Source organism: Eptatretus burgeri, chromosome 2 (assembly GCF_056783735.1).
Source record: "Eptatretus burgeri isolate ZD-2024b chromosome 2, Ebu_testis_v1, whole genome shotgun sequence".
Taxonomy (NCBI): domain Eukaryota; kingdom Metazoa; phylum Chordata; class Myxini; order Myxiniformes; family Myxinidae; genus Eptatretus; species Eptatretus burgeri.
The window spans coordinates 23163463-23181391 of NC_140962.1; the positions used below are offsets into that span (position 1 = coordinate 23163463).

General features: G+C 43.3%; 3 protein-coding genes across 5 annotated transcripts in view; 1 reads left to right on the forward strand and 2 right to left on the reverse strand.

Annotated features, from left to right (window-relative positions):
* LOC147031594 (beta-1,3-galactosyltransferase 1-like) overlaps positions 1-966 on the forward strand; it is a 142311-nt gene extending 141345 nt beyond the window's left edge. Inside the window, exon 4 of the mRNA XM_085865726.1 lies at positions 1-966. This exon is cut by the window's left edge and continues 639 nt beyond it. The gene's annotated coding sequence lies outside the window, so the exon portion shown is untranslated.
* Positions 967-1302: 336 nt separating this feature from the next.
* LOC147031596 (acyl-coenzyme A thioesterase THEM4-like) lies at positions 1303-14724 on the reverse strand. Of its 3 annotated transcripts, none has more exons than XM_085865811.1 (7): positions 14642-14724; positions 14332-14454; positions 11283-11436; positions 4836-4983; positions 4610-4720; positions 1534-1658; positions 1303-1395 (listed from the first exon to the last, which is right to left on the reverse strand). In XM_085865811.1, exons 2-7 carry the CDS (start codon positions 14338-14340, stop codon positions 1364-1366), a joined length of 579 nt encoding a protein of 192 aa, XP_085721937.1. In that variant the 5' UTR covers positions 14341-14454; positions 14642-14724; the 3' UTR covers positions 1303-1363. The 3 variants fall into 3 exon arrangements, with proteins under 3 accessions (XP_085721937.1, XP_085721918.1, XP_085721928.1); XM_085865792.1 differs by having other exon boundaries at positions 14254-14454; XM_085865802.1 differs by lacking the exon at positions 14642-14724 and having other exon boundaries at positions 14254-14550.
* Positions 4992-10367, reverse strand: LOC147031597 (uncharacterized). Its single transcript, XM_085859606.1, has 3 exons — positions 7427-10367; positions 6556-7291; positions 4992-6124 (listed from the first exon to the last, which is right to left on the reverse strand). Exons 1-3 carry the CDS (start codon positions 9970-9972, stop codon positions 5579-5581), a joined length of 3828 nt encoding a protein of 1275 aa, XP_085715732.1. The 5' UTR covers positions 9973-10367; the 3' UTR covers positions 4992-5578.
* Positions 14725-17929: the final 3205 nt, after the last annotated feature.

A 17929-nucleotide genomic window follows, 5' to 3' on the forward strand; every position in this document is an offset into this window, starting at 1 on the left:
GATGATTGAATGGAAAGTGCAGCCGGAATTCCAGTCTGTTTTCTTTGTTGCAGGGTGTTTTATGTATCGGGAATAAATGACATCAACCTTGCTTTGCTTTGCCTTGGCCGAATTATGTCGTTGCATACCTTCTTCAAGGATGACATGATTGTTAAAGAGCAAAGTTTTACACACAAAAAATGCAGTTTGGTTCAAGGTGTTCAGGTTTTCAATGGGTTAAAATATAACTGGATGTCAACTTTGAAATTGGTTTCTTAAAACTAAACATTGGGATACGTATCACCATCTGTAAATACAGAATATCAAACACCTTGAAAATATATAATACTGTATTGTAATTCCACACTTTGAAGACATAATTATTGAACAGCATCGTTGTTGGGGATGAAGTGCATTTATCTTCCAAATTCATGCCGAAACTGCTGATTATAAGCCAATACACTTATAACACTGGATGGGACAGACAGGTAAAATTATTGAACACCAGTGAAGATCCTGACCTTACGGATGGGATCATGTTCCGATCATTGGGGTATTTTAGAATGACTTGTAATACCCCTCTTCCACCAGAGACCGCGCTATGCCATACATTCACACAGAGAGAATTGGAGCGCTTCCCCTCCCCCACCACCCCCTGCATTGAACCCTCAGGACTATGAATTTTTTTAAAGCACAAAACCTTCCCTTGCACACCCTGAGTATAATCACCAGTTTTTAATTGATTCCATGAAGTGGTTCAGGAGAACATACAAGTCAAGTAAACACCCATGCACTTCTCAAATATGATACCAAAGCTAATGCCCTCCACTTTTACAAAATGTAAATCTTTCCCAATAACACCATTTATCCTGCTATTTGAAGCATTTAATCTCTCAATATATATATATATATATATATATATATATATATATATATATATATATATATATATATATATATATATATATATATATATATATATATATTTAACCATTCTGAAAATCAGAAGACCAATAACGTCAAGTTATGTCTTCACTTTAAATTAGTTTTTGCTTAATAAGTACCGTGGGCCATGCAAAAAGCGTTCATCATCTGATCGAGTGAACTCGGGCATAAAGCTTTAAATGCCTGCAAACATACATCTTTTGTTTCTTTCAGGTATGTAAGCCTCATGTTAAAGGGAAACATCAAAGGAGTCGAAAGTTTTCATTGGCCTATGGGGAGGTGGGCAACATATATAAGGGAAATATGCATAGAAAGGAGGTTAAACAAAGCAGAAAAATAAAATAGGAGATCGAAACAATGTTAGACATGAGAAAGTAGTGAGCTGCCACTTTGAGGGATCAATGTTTATTGACAGTAACAGCTGTACTGAAGTTTCTTTTCAATTGGTCTCTTGCTGTGAGACAAATAACCCTGTAAACAAATGCATTGAAAAGATTAAAATTAATATTCAAACATGACAAATTCTACATTGGAGCAAGTGTGAAATATGTCTTGTGGTTCTGTTTGAAAAGCAGAAATGTAGGCATGTTGATAGGGAGCAATATAAACCTTTTCCTTCCGCATGTAATACTGATCCATCAGAACTTGTAACCTTGCAGATAATTGTCGCTTTTCTGTCTTCTTTGGATTGTAACTCGGCGTCAAACAGAATTGTGCTGAGAAGGGGAATGGCCCTGAATAAAGACAATTGCAGGAAGCAACATAAATATTTTACTTTTTCCTATTTTAAAATCAGAGGAAACTAGAAGGGCACTCTTCAACGTCACGATGTCCCCAGATATCCCTCCGCCCACATGATTACATCATTATACATACTCGCACCAAGTTTGATTTAAATCCCTGAACCCAGATTCAAAATATTAAATAATTCTGGCTGCAAAACCATACAACCGATCAGGTTGAAATTTAAAACATAGTGATGCGGTTCTACAAAACCGCATGCCTCTAAGGCAATGGCACCCAACATCCAGTGATCCCCAGGCAGATATTTCATTCGTCTTCGTGAAGTTAGTCCTCCCCTCATGTCTCGTGGGTTAACGGGATGAACTGTGTTGCATGGGTGTTGTAGCTCAGTCCAGTTACGATCTGAAATTCATATTTTGATTCCTTCCCTAACCCTGTCCTTTTAGCCATGGTACAAAACTCGCAAGCAAGCACACACACGATTCAATAAGCAAAACACGATGCCTCCCGTGCCTTGGATCCACCACACTCCCTCCCACGAAGCACAACACAACCTGCACACGGACATCACGCGCAATTATTTCGTTCAAATCTGCCTGCCAATTCCCAACCGGCACCTCACTTTACTTCGCACACCAAACATTTCAACTATGACCACAAACGTCTCCTGCACACGGGAAACATATTCCGACACCCCCGCGGACCACTGCATCGCTACAATTCGCCACCCTATATTTTTTGGAACACCGCACGATTCGGATTGTCCTCGGTACCGCACGACCACACAACAGACATTAATAGCTTGACCGCATCTCACCGGGGGCGTCCTGGGTGAGCATCCGGAAATGATGCAACCTCATCCAGTCGCCAGACCACGGCAAGTCCAGGGGAAACGAGCAGGGGTCACGAGAAGGGTAATCCGGCAGTTTGGTTCAGGGCCCGGGTGTGCATTTTAGCTCATGAGGGTGGCAGGGAAAGTCCGTTGCTATTCGACATTCAGACTGCACTCGGAGCATGTTCAGGGCCGGGGTGCCGGCTCAGGGAGCATACCCTATGTTGAGTCAGGAGCTCCGACCCGTGCCGAAGCGGATAGGCAACTGACATGGTTTCCGGTCCCAGAGCCTGGCAGGCATGGCTAGGGCCGCTGTGGCCCAATAGAGGAGCAGGATTCGGGTCATAGCACGTCGCTTTCCGGTCATTACTCCACCCTTCGCCCAGGGCTTATAAAAGGGGGCGTGTGGAGCCCTTAGCTCTCTCTTCGCAGCCTCTTCAATTGGTGTGTGATTGCCAGGACATGCTTCTTCTTTGATAGCCTGATCTGGGGTGACTGCCGAAACTCCCTGCAGTGCTGTCCACATTCCGCCACCCCCGTGCAGCCAGACGGACCAGTGTGGAGTGCACGTCGCCACGAGTCCCGGCAAAGTAATTAATCCGGAGATAATGCACCATATCACGAAGTGGGAATGCTCAGGTGGAGAATCCCATGGAGGTACACACCACACATACAGACCTTTACACAGCTAGGTTGGGGATCTTTCTCCTTTCGCATCGATTCTCTCTGTCTATCCACCCGTCTATCCTGTCTTCTTTGGACACACGAAAAATGTCGTTACTGACTCGCAATCCCATTTTCCTCTGGCACGACACGACCCCCCCCCCACATTGCATTCCACCACACCTCACACTCCCACACCTGAGACACAACCTGTATTCCTCCCACCTACCTCTCCCTAAACGTTCTGGGTTGCATTGGTCTGTTGACCATGCCAAGTGTTGAGAGGTTGTTTATCCTCACCTGCTTTCTTTCTCTCTTGGCTATATAATCTTCCGTGTGTGTGTGTGTGTGTGTGTGTGTGTGTGTGTGTGTGTGTGTGTGTGTGTGTGTGTGTGTGTGTGTGTGTGTGTGTGTGAGTGATGGTGCCTGTCCAAGCATAAATTAAGATTGTAGAAGATATAACGGGACAACTCTGCTCTGTGTCTGCTTTTGTAAGATTGCTTGTCTTTTACCGCAGAAAGGGCCATGCAGGGTGGAAACGATAATGATGAAGCAGTTACCATGAGGTCCATCCTCCCCACAAATTCCTTGCTATCCCCTGCTTTTGTGAAGAAATGTTCGATTGATGAAGCAGTTCAAGAGAATTTTTTTAAAAAGATTTTTGTTCAATCCAATATAGGTGTGAGGCCATGTCACCTATTAATTATTCATGAACACCCTGGGTATCCCCAAGGATTGGGGAACATGTGAATAAAGTTTCCCCTCGATCTGTCAAGCCGTTCTGGAAAAGAATCTATTTTAAAGGTTTATTCTTCAAAAATCATAGCTATCAAACCATGTAACCTATGATGTCATAGTTGTGCAACTTTTTGCTCCTCATGGATTGGCAACCATACCAGTAAACTTTTTCTTCGATCTGTTTGGCCGTTTCAGCGAAGAAGATTTTTGTGTTAAAAACACTGGTTGCCAAACCACATGACCAATTCCCTCCCCCCTCCCCCCCTCCTCCATAAAATTTATCCAAAGATGACCCTCAAAAATTTTCATACTGATCGGATAAAGCGTTCGACGTAAGCAATTATGACGTCATAACCAAGTCAACGATAACATCATCAAAAATCAAACTTGTTTCCCATGGGGAGTACTTCCACATGTGCCAAGTTTCAATTGTTTCCACACAGCGGTTTCAGAAATACAGAGGTCCTATTTTTTTCCTTTTTTCCAACATGGCTGCCACACCACGTGCCCAATGGCATCATGATTATCATTATAACATTCTACATGAGGAGTTGCACCTACGGTGAAAATTGTGTCAATCCGACAAGCGGTTGCAAAGAAAACGGGGAAAAATTAGCACAGACAGACGTACAAACTGAAAACATGCCTCCAGTGAATTCATTAGCAGAGGCATCAAAATAACAAAAATCATAAAAACCAGCTGCTCACCTGTTGTAGTTTATGTTCAAGTTAGCAGTCACGATTCGGCCCAATGAAAGGAAGGCAAGCGTACCCAAAACTTGGTCCATAAGTGCAGCCGTGGCACCACCGTGTGCAATACTGAGTGTAATGTCAATGCAATCATTGAAATAATATTAATTGCGAGAGGAGCAACATATGCTGGCATATCGTATTACTGCAGAGTCAATAAATGCAAATTAATGGGACACTTTACCCAGGCACACCCTCCAAATAAGGCCCAAATTGAGCGACACATGCCATTCGTGCGTTGTCCAAACTGTAGAACATTGCAAATTCAAACATGGAGCCCTCTTCATCCGTACATCGTGTGAGTATCCTTCCCTTTGGAAATGTTTTCAGATCTGAGTGAAAGAGGAAATGCTTAGTTTTGTTGATTTTTTTCAATCAACATGAGTAACAGTCTCAAAAATGTCTAAAACAATAAAAAACTACAACAGCACTCGGGAGAGCGCATACCTCCGCTTGACTGAACAGTTCAGGTTTTGTATTGCACTGATAGGTCGGATCTGTATCCTGTAGACGGGTCAATATACTGCCTGACCCCCAAAAAATTGCAAATTTTTGTTTTATGCTTATTTCTAGTAGTTTATGATGTGGAATACAACATATTAAAAGTTGGACAATTTTGACGTTTGGGAAAGTCCCTCAGTGACGTCAGAAAACAAGATGGCTGCCGGCAGATAAAAAGTCAAAAAATTGACTGATAATTAATCATCAGACCACTAACAATTTAAAGTTAATTTTGCACCAATATTTGTATTATGATCGTTGCTGGTAGTTTATGCAGTGCTAATCCTGAGACCATTCACAATTTAACGTAAATATTTGCACAAATATATGTTCTTTGATTGTTTCTGCCAGTCTATGACATGGAAAGCAACATATAAAAAATTGGACAATTTTGACACATGGGGAAGTACCATATGCCTTCTAGTCTTAGATTCCAGTTTCATCCTCCTCCTCCTCCTCCTCCTCTATCTCTGGTTCAACACTCATATTGTCACAGTTGCTGCCCTGGCAATGTCCACATGCACTGATGCATTCTAATCCATGCTTCCTACATGAACACATTAGTGTTTTGCACCCCCCTGAACATTTGCAGTGAATCATCTGAAGTAGTATGTCTGGAGCAGGGCTTTTGTCTGTCATCACTGGAACAAGTTTTCCTCCTTCTACCTTCCATCCCCACTCCGTTGGCTCCATTCCACAACAAAGGCCCATCCATTCCATTACCTGGTAATAGGTCCGCAGAGAATGAAACTTGCAGGCAGCGGATGTCGGGGGCAGTCTTTCAGGAGTGACAAATGCCTTAGCCCTTGCAACCTTTTGGCAGAGAATGTTGTATCTGATCGATGCCAATGAGTCGTTCTGATTTGCTTTAAACAATGCCACCATTGCTCTGCAGCCTGCAGTTTCAATAACATCCTGACTCTGCTGTGGTTTACAGAACACCTTTGAGCTGTCTATCAGTTCCTTTTCTTTCTTGAAGATTCTTTAAAACCCTGACTTCTTTCCAATCCCAAAGACACGAGACGTTGCGTCACAGCCAGTTAATACATGAAGGAACAATATATCTCTGTAGGCTGCATTTCCAAGTATCTGCTGAAGGACTTTGATATTGTAGACATTTGATTTTTGCCTTGTCAGAACGGAAATGGAGTTCAATGCAGTTTGTCTCCACCATATAGAAGAGCAGGAGGAGAAGGAGATCTGTATCTTCTCCAATGAGGGTTGTAGATCTGGAAGCCGCTTTTGCAATCTCAATATCAGCATCTCCCTCTGCTTGGATCACCTCAAGCCTTCCTTGCGCAACACCTCTATAATCAACAGTACCATTGCCTGCTTGTTTGACTCATTCGACAGAAAGTCCTCCTTTTTTCCCCAACAAATTTTGTTGACTCCGTAATGTTAACCTTGGTGGCATTCTTGTTTTTATTCCGACGTTGATGAGAACAGTCCTTTTTGCTTGGACCAGCCTCATAACCATCAAACACAACAGTAGCTTTGCCATAGTGTCTGACTGTAAATGAGGCATATTCATCTGCAATGGAACTGTAGGTGAATCCCTCTGTCCACTTTAAGCGGTGAATAAGTGATCCCCCGTCAAGAACATAGTGATCTGTTCCTGGAGCTGTCTGGTTGACAGCATTGTCAGATTTGGTTGTAGCAGAATTCCTTTTTGCCTCCGCCAACTGTGGTTTATCTGGCTGGCGCAGGATGTTTTTTGCCTCAAAAAGAGACATTGGGTATGGGCAGAGTTCATATTTCATCACTTCACCTATCTGGAGATCTCCCGTCTGTGACACGACTAAGAACCTCTGGAATAGTAATGCTGGATCTATTGTGCGGTCCTCAGCAACTTTGACTGCCCTGCTGGATACAAGTGTCTTGACTTTAGGACTCCTTTTGTGTGAATAGGAGTAAGCTGGGTGATCATCCATCTTCTTGACAATGTCACTACCTACTTTGAATAGGTCATGAACATTCACATCCTCATTTGCAGTAACCCCTGTGATGATATTGCACAATGACTTGTCATCAGAAAATGGTGTGAAGCTGTCCAGTTTTTCGGCAACTTTGCCACGATCAGCTTCATCTCGACTCACCCTGGATGTTGTCAACTCCTGATGTTGTTCACTTGTTGAGTAGCTACTCGAGGTCAGTTCTTGCATAGCAAGGTTGTAGGAGGACGATATGGTTGAAGACAGAGTCCAAACTGCTCTCTGGTGCTCTGACATCCCACTTCCTCGAGTCAGCCCCCCTTGGCTTTTCAGCGAGCGCATTCATGTCTGTTCTATCACAAGATCAGAGCCTAGGCCAGCCCAGTATTGGTCACTGCGCCGGATTACATGATAACCAGATTGGAACTTCTGATGAACCTCAGGGTTGTCATCCTCTAACGCAAGCATCTTCTCGAGATAGAGTCGAGCTGACTTCAGGTAATTGGGATGGCCAGCAGCTGCAAATATCGGCAAGCAAGCTGATATGGCTTGGAGATGCATCTCCCAGGACCCCGTCCGATCAGCTGCCACAAGTGCCCTTGCAATTCCCAACATACGCTGGTAGTTGATCCAAAGTGCACTGGTTTTCGAGTCCTTTGCAAGTTTATTCCTTTCCTGATTCAATCTATTGTCAATGAAATGAATGCACTCTGATTGCAACACAGACTCTATAGTGTCACTTTCGACAGTCTCCAGGGAAATGTACAGTCGCTCCAGTTCTGCCACTTGTTCTTGAAACCCAGGGTCAACTTCCACAATCTTGCCAACAACCTGACGTGTAAGACACTGATCCACAAGCAAATGGCCACGAAAAGCACGTTGCACCGCCTTCCCACTCAGCATGTGCACAACAGCATTTTGACCATACACTGTTTCCAGGATCTCTTTCAGTCCACTTTCATCCATCAAACTTCCAATGGCACCCAACAAATTCATTAATGTGTGGAAGCTCCCAAGCAGTAGCACTGCATTATGGATTGGGTTATCAGCAGGAAGAGCATTCACTATCTCAGAGGCCTTCCAAAACAGCGGTTGGTCAAATGTGATGATTGCTGGCATGTTGTGTTTTGATGCAAGTTTGCTCAGGTAATCAAGAGTTGACAAGATGCAGGTTTTGTCACCTGGGTTCATATCAATCATTGGGAGAAACTGTATTGAGGCTTTCCCTGGGTGATCACACTCCTCATGCAGAAAGTGCATCATGCCTTGCCAATTTGGTGCACTCTTTTCGAAGCAAAATGACATCTCCCATAATATGTCAATTGTGCAATCACAAATTGATAACAAAGGGAGGGGCTGAAATTTGAGGTTGCGGTTGATGTGCTCTGCATAGCGGTAATCTATTATATTGATCTTCGTCAGTTCGACGAGCTTCCTGTCAGACATTTTCTTTCTAGATATGATGTGGCTAGATTGCCGCCCTGGTGTAATAGCTGCTATCATGCCCATCCCATGAAAGGTACCGTTTCCATCCAACGTTATGATCTTGTGGTCCACATTGTCTCCAGCAAATAACAAGGATGTATCAAGAATGTCGGTGTCACCTCCAAACACATCCGGAGCAAGAGAAGAGGCTGCATTTACTTCAAACCGTTGCACTTCGGAGTAAGATGAGGAAAAGCCAAAGGTTGATAGACTATCTATCAAGAAACGAGACCTATACAAGTGATGCATTTGCACTGCAAGACCAAGCTGCAATGATGCAATTACAGCCCTTGGACGCACTGCTTGGATGACTGCTTGTCCAATACCAGCAAACTCCCTCGATGTATCTTTCCCGACCAAAAGATGCTGCAGCAAGAATCGCAGGCTAGCTGGGACATACCCCAATGCAGCAGTAAGGCTTAGGTCTGCATTAGTTGGGTATGTATCCCCATGTGGTGCAACTGTTGTTTTTATGTCACTTTTTATTAGTTTTGCAGCAGTCTGAAGAATTGCACGTTTTTGTGCTTCTTCATCATCTTCTCGTGGTGCATTGTAGTGGTCACGGAGGATCTGGGACGTTTTTTCTCTGAATGTCACAATGTCTTTTAAGCCTCTACCCTCTGCCATGAATATAGATTCACCATATCGTTTTTTAAGCTGTTCCTTCATGTATTGGTTCCCATATGCATTGGATTCACTATAGCCCAGGTATTGTTCCACTCTAGCCACGAGGTCTGTCATTGTTAACTGATCCTCATCATTGTCTTCAAGAAAAGAGCACACCTTATCGAAAGCCTCATTCTGGTCACTGTCCTTAGGCCTTCCCATTTTTCGTCTCTTGTTTGACTCAGTCGGCTTGAACCGTTGTGGAACGTCTCGCATTGTGCGAAAATTAATGTTGCAGGACTTGTGGTACACACAGTCAGCTGCATGGAGATCACCCTCAAAATATTCAATGCGGCCTTGAACAGCAATGGCCCATTCATCGCTCCTTGTTTTGCAATGAACTGATATAGTTTTAACAAATGCGTCAGTCTTCACGTAGCCAAAACTGGCTGTTTCTGCATGGCCTCGCTTTGGGTCCTCTTCCTTAACTTCAGTGCCGCAGAAAAGGCAAAGTGTTTTACTGTCATATGGTCCCAGGGAAATGCGAGCACTCCTCTTGACTGATGGACCTGATTCCGCATGATCCTTCTTGGTTAAAGCAATGTCCTTTTTGTTTATGTGATTCACTCGGCATGATTTGTGAACACTGGTACCAGCTAGAATTCTGATGTCAACACCCCTTTCGGCACTTGCACGGTTGATGCCTTCTGCTCCTTTCTCACGAACTAATACTGTTTCCTCACAGTCCAATCCCCTTTGGCATAAAGGCCAGGTCTCTTTACCATATAAAGAGTTCATTTTCTATCTCTGAAAATACAAAAATGAGATATTTTAGAAGCATGCAGTCAATTTACATTGGCCATATACATTGAATGCCATCAGAGCATTCTCCGCTCCTGAAACCAAGATATTTATGTAAGATATATATTAGGAGGAAACATACTATGGAATAATCTGCATAGTGGTTCGTTTTCGACGTAGTGAATCGTGCATGGTTTTGTGACATTTTTATCATGTCAAAAATTTTTACTTTCCCATGGTCCATTTCTGTCCAACTTTTGATATGTTCCTAAGTAAGTCTTAAAATATAAGGAAATGCGATAAAACAAAAATTTGCATTTTTTTGGGGTACGGCTGTTCTGGTTGTATATTGACCCGTCAACTGATCTTAAACCAAAATCTAATCAGCTTGTTCTCGTCACCAACCCAACTCATCCAACAAGTTTTGTTATAATCTGTCCACAACGTTTTGAGATATCGTCCTACATATGGTTTTTGACACCATCTCAATGGTGAAGAATCATGTAATAAAATTCTTGTATCCCGATCTGTATTTTCACCAAAATCGAATCAATTTGCAGGGAGCAGGGGAAGGTGATTCAGCAATTGGAAGAGTAGCATTCGCTTTATGACGAAGTCGCCTGCAGCATTGCTACATAAGAGAAAGGTAAGACGATCCTTAACCATCCTTCCTTGACCCAGATCTTCTCTCCTTGGAGAGTAAGGTACGAGATGGCATCCTCTTCCCTTCTTGTCGGTGTTAAAAACCTGCTCCGGCATAAATCCCTTCGCCTTGATTAGTTTCATGAGCTGCGGTTGAGAATGTGTGTTTGAGAAAGAAGCATGAGAACGGGGGTTCGAGTGCGAGTGTCGGAAAATAAGGGTTTATGAATAAGGTTTGAATACGGATTTGGAAAACGAAGGTTTGGGAATGAGATTTGATTTAGGAATGAGGAATTCTCCCGACAATCATTGACCCCATAATGGTGGCCCACAGATGCCGCATTTTCACCTCGAGCCAAACGACTCGATCTTTTTGTCCAACGTCATGACCTTTCTCTGCCTTTTGGCACAACTAACTTTGCCCTTCGTTTTACGTTTGGGGGCCATAAAAATGGTGTGCGAGAAACACGACAAGGCTCGCAACAGGCGATAATCGGACATGCATGGGATGGACGCAGACGATGACTCATCTCAGCTCAAAAACCATGATTGGTCGAAATTGAATCACGTGATAACAAAATCGGAACACAATAGGTTGCTTACGATTGGTCGAAACCCATGATATTTCACAGTTTATTGTATATTTGTACACATCTTATACTCACCCTCAAATCTTCCCGTCATCAATGGAAGTCTTCTTGTGCTTGGAATCTTCATCCATGAGTCAGTCAAAAACTTGTTGTACAACCTCAATGTCTCTAAAGTCCAGCTTGAGTTTGGTGTCCCATAATCCTTAAAATCCACCTCCGTATCAGATATCTGAAAAAGAATATGGACGTCATGTCTAATTTAATTTTTTTTCTTTTTTTAAACTTCAAACAAGTAAAATGTCAGCATCACATTCAAGACAAAAAAAAACTTAAGCAATAGTAAGTAATTTATTTTTCTGACATAATACTTTAGTACATGCGAACAATCTAACACGAACACAAAACAGAACAAATGTTTTGCTTTTGGAGGAGGGAGTGAGGAGAAATTTAAAGATTGAACACAGATGCCAATACAAGGGGGGAGGGGAGGGGGGAAAAAAAACATGCAATACCACGAGAAACGAGACTAATTTTAATTCGTATTGATGACAATAATGAAGGTTTACCTACTGTGTATGCCGGTGTATTATTAATAGGAGACAAACCTCAGCCATGATGGTGTAGAGGTTGGCACACTCACTTCTAAGCCGTTTATCCTGGGTTTGAATCTTGCCCCAGTCAGATATAAACTGTCATCCCGGTGTTTCACAGGCAGGCTGATTTATCAATGTGTGTGCTGTCCCTCGGATGGACGTTAAACTGGGCGTCCCATCTGCCAGCATTAGTTGATGGACGTTAAAGGTCTCATGGTGTCCTTCGTCAAGAGTAAGCGACCTATTGCAGGCATCCTGGCCAAATTCCAAATACCTGCCCTGACTTCCTCAGTCGGAGTGGGGACCCGACCATGACTGCAGCCGAGTAACTGCTTAGGCATAATCAACGATGATGATGATGATGATCCCTCCCTCCCCCACCCCCACACACCCAATCCATTCTCCCTCCAAATTTCCAGTTTATCCTCCTTGGAGTTTCCTTCAGTATCCATATATTGTCCACTCTATGCATCCTCTCCAGCCCACAAAATTCTTCCCAACATCCATTGTTTGTCCAAGTCTCCCTCAAGGTTTTCAACTCTGCTGTTCGTGTTTCCCCCTCTCTCCACTGATCATTTTGCACCCCGTTATGTCCTGATCCGTTCATAATCTCTTCCACAAGCATCAACTATGAAAACAACAACAAACAAGTCTGAAGACGACAATGGTTCACGAGCGGTATTTGACGATGTAGATTGTTTCAGAAGTCAAGGATGAGACAATGTGATGATTTTTGACCAAGTTATAAAAATGATCAACATGATGTGGTACGAGTGACAGGTTATTAGCTGCAAAATGTCGAAAACCCGGTTTCGTTCAACAACTTTCAAAATTTGACCTTTGCATAACCTTTAAAGGTCACAAAACAATGTTGTGGACATTAAAATAAGGAAACAGGATACGTGCTATAGCTTAATGGAGTTAGTTCATCGAAGAAGGTCGAAAACCCTGTTCGATTCCCACAACTTTGAAAGTTTAACATATGTGGCCTTTAAAGGTCAAAGGTCAAGGATTATGACCTTTGGTGCAAAACTTCCTCCGGAACATTCCAGGAACAATATGACGTCATATAGGCTATATGGCATTTAGCACTCCTCGGATTATCCATACTTTGATGAAATCAGCCTAAAAAAAAACTTGAAGGGGGCGCCACGGGCAAGGTGTTCGAGATAGAGCAAAATGGTTTCAAGACGTTAGGTGGGGAATGACCTCAAGATTTTGCATAAAAAGTATTGTCATCCTATCTCTCAAAGTTTGGGTGGTCATATGATTTTTAGGTCAAAATTCGCAATTTTCTAAGTTTTTGAAGTTGTGACCTTGACACGAAAATGAAAAATCGGACAACGACAAGTTTTAGATAATTTATTTTGCTATTCCAGTACCGAAGAACCCTTTCCATTCAGTCAATTCCCTCGGAGAAGATAGATTTTTAATCCGACTACCCCCTAAAAATGGCTATTTTTGGGGCGGGGCTCCACCCACAGTGGGTGTAACCACGCCCTCATCGAGGAAAACACAACTAGACATTGATATCGAACACATAACCAAGTTTCATCAAGATCGGATCAAAGTCCACTGAGTTATGCTCTGGACAGACGGACAAACACACAGACAAGCCGGTAGGCGGACATGGGTCGTCTGCCGTTGCTAGGCAATGGAGGGTCCATAGCAACGGTTCTTTCTCACACATAACTAGGACATACCATGAACCAACCACACCAGTTTCATGTGTATCTGACTCATTGTCTCTGAGATACAACAAACTTTTTTTTTATTGTGTTCGACCAGCGTTCATTCAAAGTCTATCTTCTCCGACAGTTTTCATAGGATCCGGCTGGAAATTTTTAACAATATGGCTGAATGTACTGCACACAGTCGCTCGTGGCCCGATTTTTGATTTTCTTAAAAATACATTTTTTTATGATTTTTTAAAAAATTTCAAAGTCCCATTGCTAGGTAAAGGTGGTGTCCATAGCAACGGTTCTCATTTGCACACAACTCGGTCATGGTATGAACCTACCAACCAAGTTTCATCGAAATCGCCATTGTATTAACGGAGCACTGGACCGAACAGACAGACAGACAGACAGACAGACATATCGACGGAAAAAAGTGATAATAAGGGGAGAACAAATTTCGAAAAAATGTTTTTTTTTGAAAAAAAAAAAAAATTTTCAACGAGATCGACGACAACATAACGAATATAGTGGTCACTGGCTGGCGCTCGTGAACCAAAAAACAAACTTGGTGATCAGTTGGGTTCGTGACAACAAGTCCATTGGATTTAAGACCCTGCAGGGGGTACGGGTGAAGCACAGGAACGCTCGTCCAAACGGCCTCCTCCAGTGTCCCAAATTCCTCACACATTGCACAATATGGCGAATATACAGACAGTTTGGACATTAACATCCACAACACGATGAAGACTGCGAGGAGCAGAGGAGACCATTTACCGAGCCGACAAGGCGCTGCGGAAGAACATTCGAGATGCGCGATGAGCGAAAACAGGAGCGACCGGCGAAACACGTGACCTTAAACATCGCTGGATTCCCACGGGGATCCCACGCAGATCGTGGAAAACGTCCTCGTCGGTCTTGCTGCGTGTCGGTCGACCTTCCTCGTGCGAGGACCGCCTCCACCTCGCTGGCACTCTACTGCGCATGCACAAAACTCCAGTCGTAAACAGGTTTGTTGTACAATATACTGTACAACAATATGAATACGATTATAAATCATTGCAGTATTTTCTCGAGCGGTAAAGAGTAACCGCAAAATTAACCACAGCCAAGGATGAGGCAAAGCAAACAAAAACAGAGTCCATTTCAACGTGTTCATTATAACCGGGGTCAAGGAACGTCGTGCACACGGAAATAGCCTCACGCCACAACCACATGCTAGCACCAGCACCAGCACCAGCACCAGCACCAGCACCAGCACCAGCACCAGCACCACCTGCAGGAGATTACAAGGAACAACAAGGAATTTGGACGCTCGAGAAAGCCATTCGGCCCATCATGCCTGTGCTACACCAGCCCCAGGTGCCATAACCCACACACAAAGTACGTACTCGTCGTGTACGACAACAATAAGGAAATCCAACACAGGTGGAGGCCATTCGGCCCATCATGCCTGCACGAACACCACACCAACACAATAATCCAAGAAAGAAAATGGGGAAAAAAAGTTTTTTTATTAATGAAAGAAAATTTTTTTTGTATTTTATCTGTTGTATTTTTTTTCCTTCCCCTCGGAGAGGGAGCATGGGCTTGTGCTGGTAAAAATACACACAACATCAACCACACAACCCCCCTTAACAAGACCCCCACCAACAGCACTCCGTACACAATCATTCATCAACACTCAAACTACCAAAAAGTCACATCAACATCCCCATACCCCTCTATCTCCATAACTTCCAGGTATCTATCTCATTCTAATTTAAACTTATCTACTTTTTATCCCACCACTACCTTTCCAGGGAGACCATTCCATGCATTAACTCCTCTCTGAGTGAAAGTCCCCTGACTTACTGCCATCTTAACTCTCCTCTTCTTTATTCTCAAGCTTTGGCCCCTGGGTCTGTCACTGTCTACTTCGTTGAATAATTCATCTGTACTTATTTTATCTATACCTTTCATTATCTTCAACATCTCCATCATATCTCCTCGTAACCGTCTCCTTTCTAGTGTATAAAGCCCTGTCTCCTTCAGTCACTCCTCGTAGCTGAGTCTAGCTCGGCCCGGAATCAATCGAGTGGCCTTGCGCTCAACCTTCTCTGGCATCGATGTCCTTCCTGAACTGTTGTGACCAAAACTGCACACAATATTCTCGATGTGGCCCTAACTAAATTCCTGTGCAATATTAACACCACCTCTTTTGATTTATAATTGAACCTCCTTCGAATACATCCTCAAACCCTATTTGCTCTACCTGTAGCTAGCTGCCTGGCATTGTGTTGCCTGCTGACCTCCCGTATCTATGACCACTCCCAGATCCTTCTCCTGTGTGACACGCTCCAAAATTACCCCTTGAATCCTGCAATCTCTATTTCCATTGCCGTTTCCCATCCCCAACACCTTACACTTGCTCAGGTTAAATTCCATCTGCCAATCTTTTGCCCAATCCATACAAGTATCAATACTTTCCTGAATCTGATCACCACCCTCTCTGCTATCCACCTCACCTCCAAGCTTTGTGTCATCTGCAAGTTTGGAAAGCTTACTCTTACCCCACTATCCAAATTGTTCATGTAGATACTGAATAGTAATGGTCCGAGTACTGATCCCTGAGGTACCCCGCTACTTACATCCTCCCACTCACAGCCACTATTTGCTTCCAATCACTAAGCCAGTTTGCAATCCAATTAGCGAGCTGACCAGCCACTCCACAATCCCTCACTTTGGATAACAACCTCAAATGTGGTACCTCATCAAATGCGTTCTTAAAGTCGAGATATACTATGTCCACTTCCTTTCCCTCCTACCCAATCAGACACTGCTTCATAGAACTCTAAAAGACATGTTAAACAGGAACTACCTTTGGTAAAACCATGCTGACTACCTCTAATTAGTTCTGGTTCCTCATCTGGTCCTTAGTTAATGTCTCCAACACCTTCCCCACAACTGAAAAACCATCGGGTCTCTAGTTTCTCAATTCTTCTCTGGATCCTTTCTTAAATAATGGTGTTACATTTGCTACTCTCCAATCCTCCGGTACCTATCCTGACTCCAGTGAGCTATTGAAAATATCCGTTACCATCTCGCTTATCTGCTCAGCCACCTCCATCAATACTCACAGGTGCATATCATGTGGACCCTGAACATTATCTTCTCTGAGATTACCTGTCGGTTCCTTCACTTCCTCCACTCCAACCTGGATCTTCTGTAAAAGTCCTTCCTCACCTCCTTGATAGATACTTTCAGCTATTGGCAATTCTCCTGACTGTTCTTGTGTTAAAGTTCCATATCAACGGCTTTGCAAGCCGCCTGCCAAACCACTCAGCAAGGGGAGCAAGCGAGCTGCTTGCGAACGGAACACCTCAGCTTGTTAGCAAAAATGGCAGCCTCAGTCGAATCCAAAACGATTGGTGGATGGCTATTTTTCTTTTCATCTCTGATTCTTTAAAATCTACTAACATGCCAAACCCGTTCCCCCTCTCCCCCCCCCCCCAAACACCACAAAATTCACAGCAGCAGGTCCATAGATATGTGCTTGGTTTCCTCTTCCAACTCCCCATTTCTCTTTATTTTCCTCTTCCTCGTGCTCTGTAACCGCTGATTAAACACACATAAATTTGGTTGGGGGAGTTGTCACACCAGGATCAAGTTAAACTGAAAAGGACGGCTCGGACAGCGTTCGAGTCCCACAAAAGCATTGTTTATTGTGGTTAGGGTGGCTGGCTTTGGATCTTAGGGTCCTGAGTTTGAGCCCTGTTGGCTGGTGAATTAACACCAGGTGGGGTTGACTCACCTGTCATCCTTCCAAGGTTGGTGAAATGAGTACCTGTGTAACAAATTATAGCTACCTGGCAGCCAAGCCGCCATACGCAAGAACAGAACAGATCGTTCTCATGGAGACTGCAATGTTGTTAAGTGGTGCTGAGCACTCTGTTCTGTTTGACTGCTTGTTGGAGTGCTTTGAATCATGTGAGCTGCTTGCTAATGAAACACAACACGAGCCTCACCTCCAAAATCCAAGGGACAACATGCTCAGAGGTGATTTGCTGTTGGAAATACATCTGTTTCGTTCAGTTAAATATCCTTGTGAGGTTCTTCTTTACCATTCCCATTGCTCCAAATATCACTGCTACAATTTCAATGTTCTTCAGCTTTCAGGATCTTTTCACATCATTTTTGAGGTCTTGGGATTTGGTAAATTACTTGATTTCTGCATTGTTTATCGGAAATCGTTGGGTACTGATACCTCAGTGAGAAATGCTGTCTTTTCATTTTTATACCTAAGTATGATATCTGGTCACAATACTTTGTTTTCTTTGTTCATCCTCGATGGGACCATTAGGTTGTACCTGAGCATTACTTCCTGATTTTCAGTGATTGCTTTTGGTTCATGTTTCCATGAGTTTTCTGGAACTGGGATCTCAAAGTTTTTGCAGATATACCAGTGGATTAC

Bases quoted from the DNA above. Each gene is read 5' to 3' on its own strand.
- LOC147031596 (XM_085865792.1), bottom strand. From the start codon at position 14,340: ATGTTTAAGGTCACGTGTTTCGCCGGTCGCTCCTGTTTTCGCTCATCG. The intron at 4,984-11,282 runs GTGAGTATAAGA...TCTTTCACTCAG, and splicing joins GATGACGGGAAGATTTGAGG to ATCTGAAAACATTTCCAAAG. The intron at 4,721-4,835 runs GTAAAGTGTCCC...CATTACACTCAG, and splicing joins TATTTGGAGGGTGTGCCTGG to TATTGCACACGGTGGTGCCA.
- LOC147031597 (XM_085859606.1), bottom strand. From the start codon at position 9,972: ATGAACTCTTTATATGGTAAAGAGACCTGGCCTTTATGCCAAAGGGGA. The intron at 7,292-7,426 runs AATGCGCTCGCT...GACCTCGAGTAG, and splicing joins CTTGTGATAGAACAGACATG to CTACTCAACAAGTGAACAAC. The intron at 6,125-6,555 runs GTTAACATTACG...AGAATCTTCAAG, and splicing joins AAAACAAGAATGCCACCAAG to AAAGAAAAGGAACTGATAGA.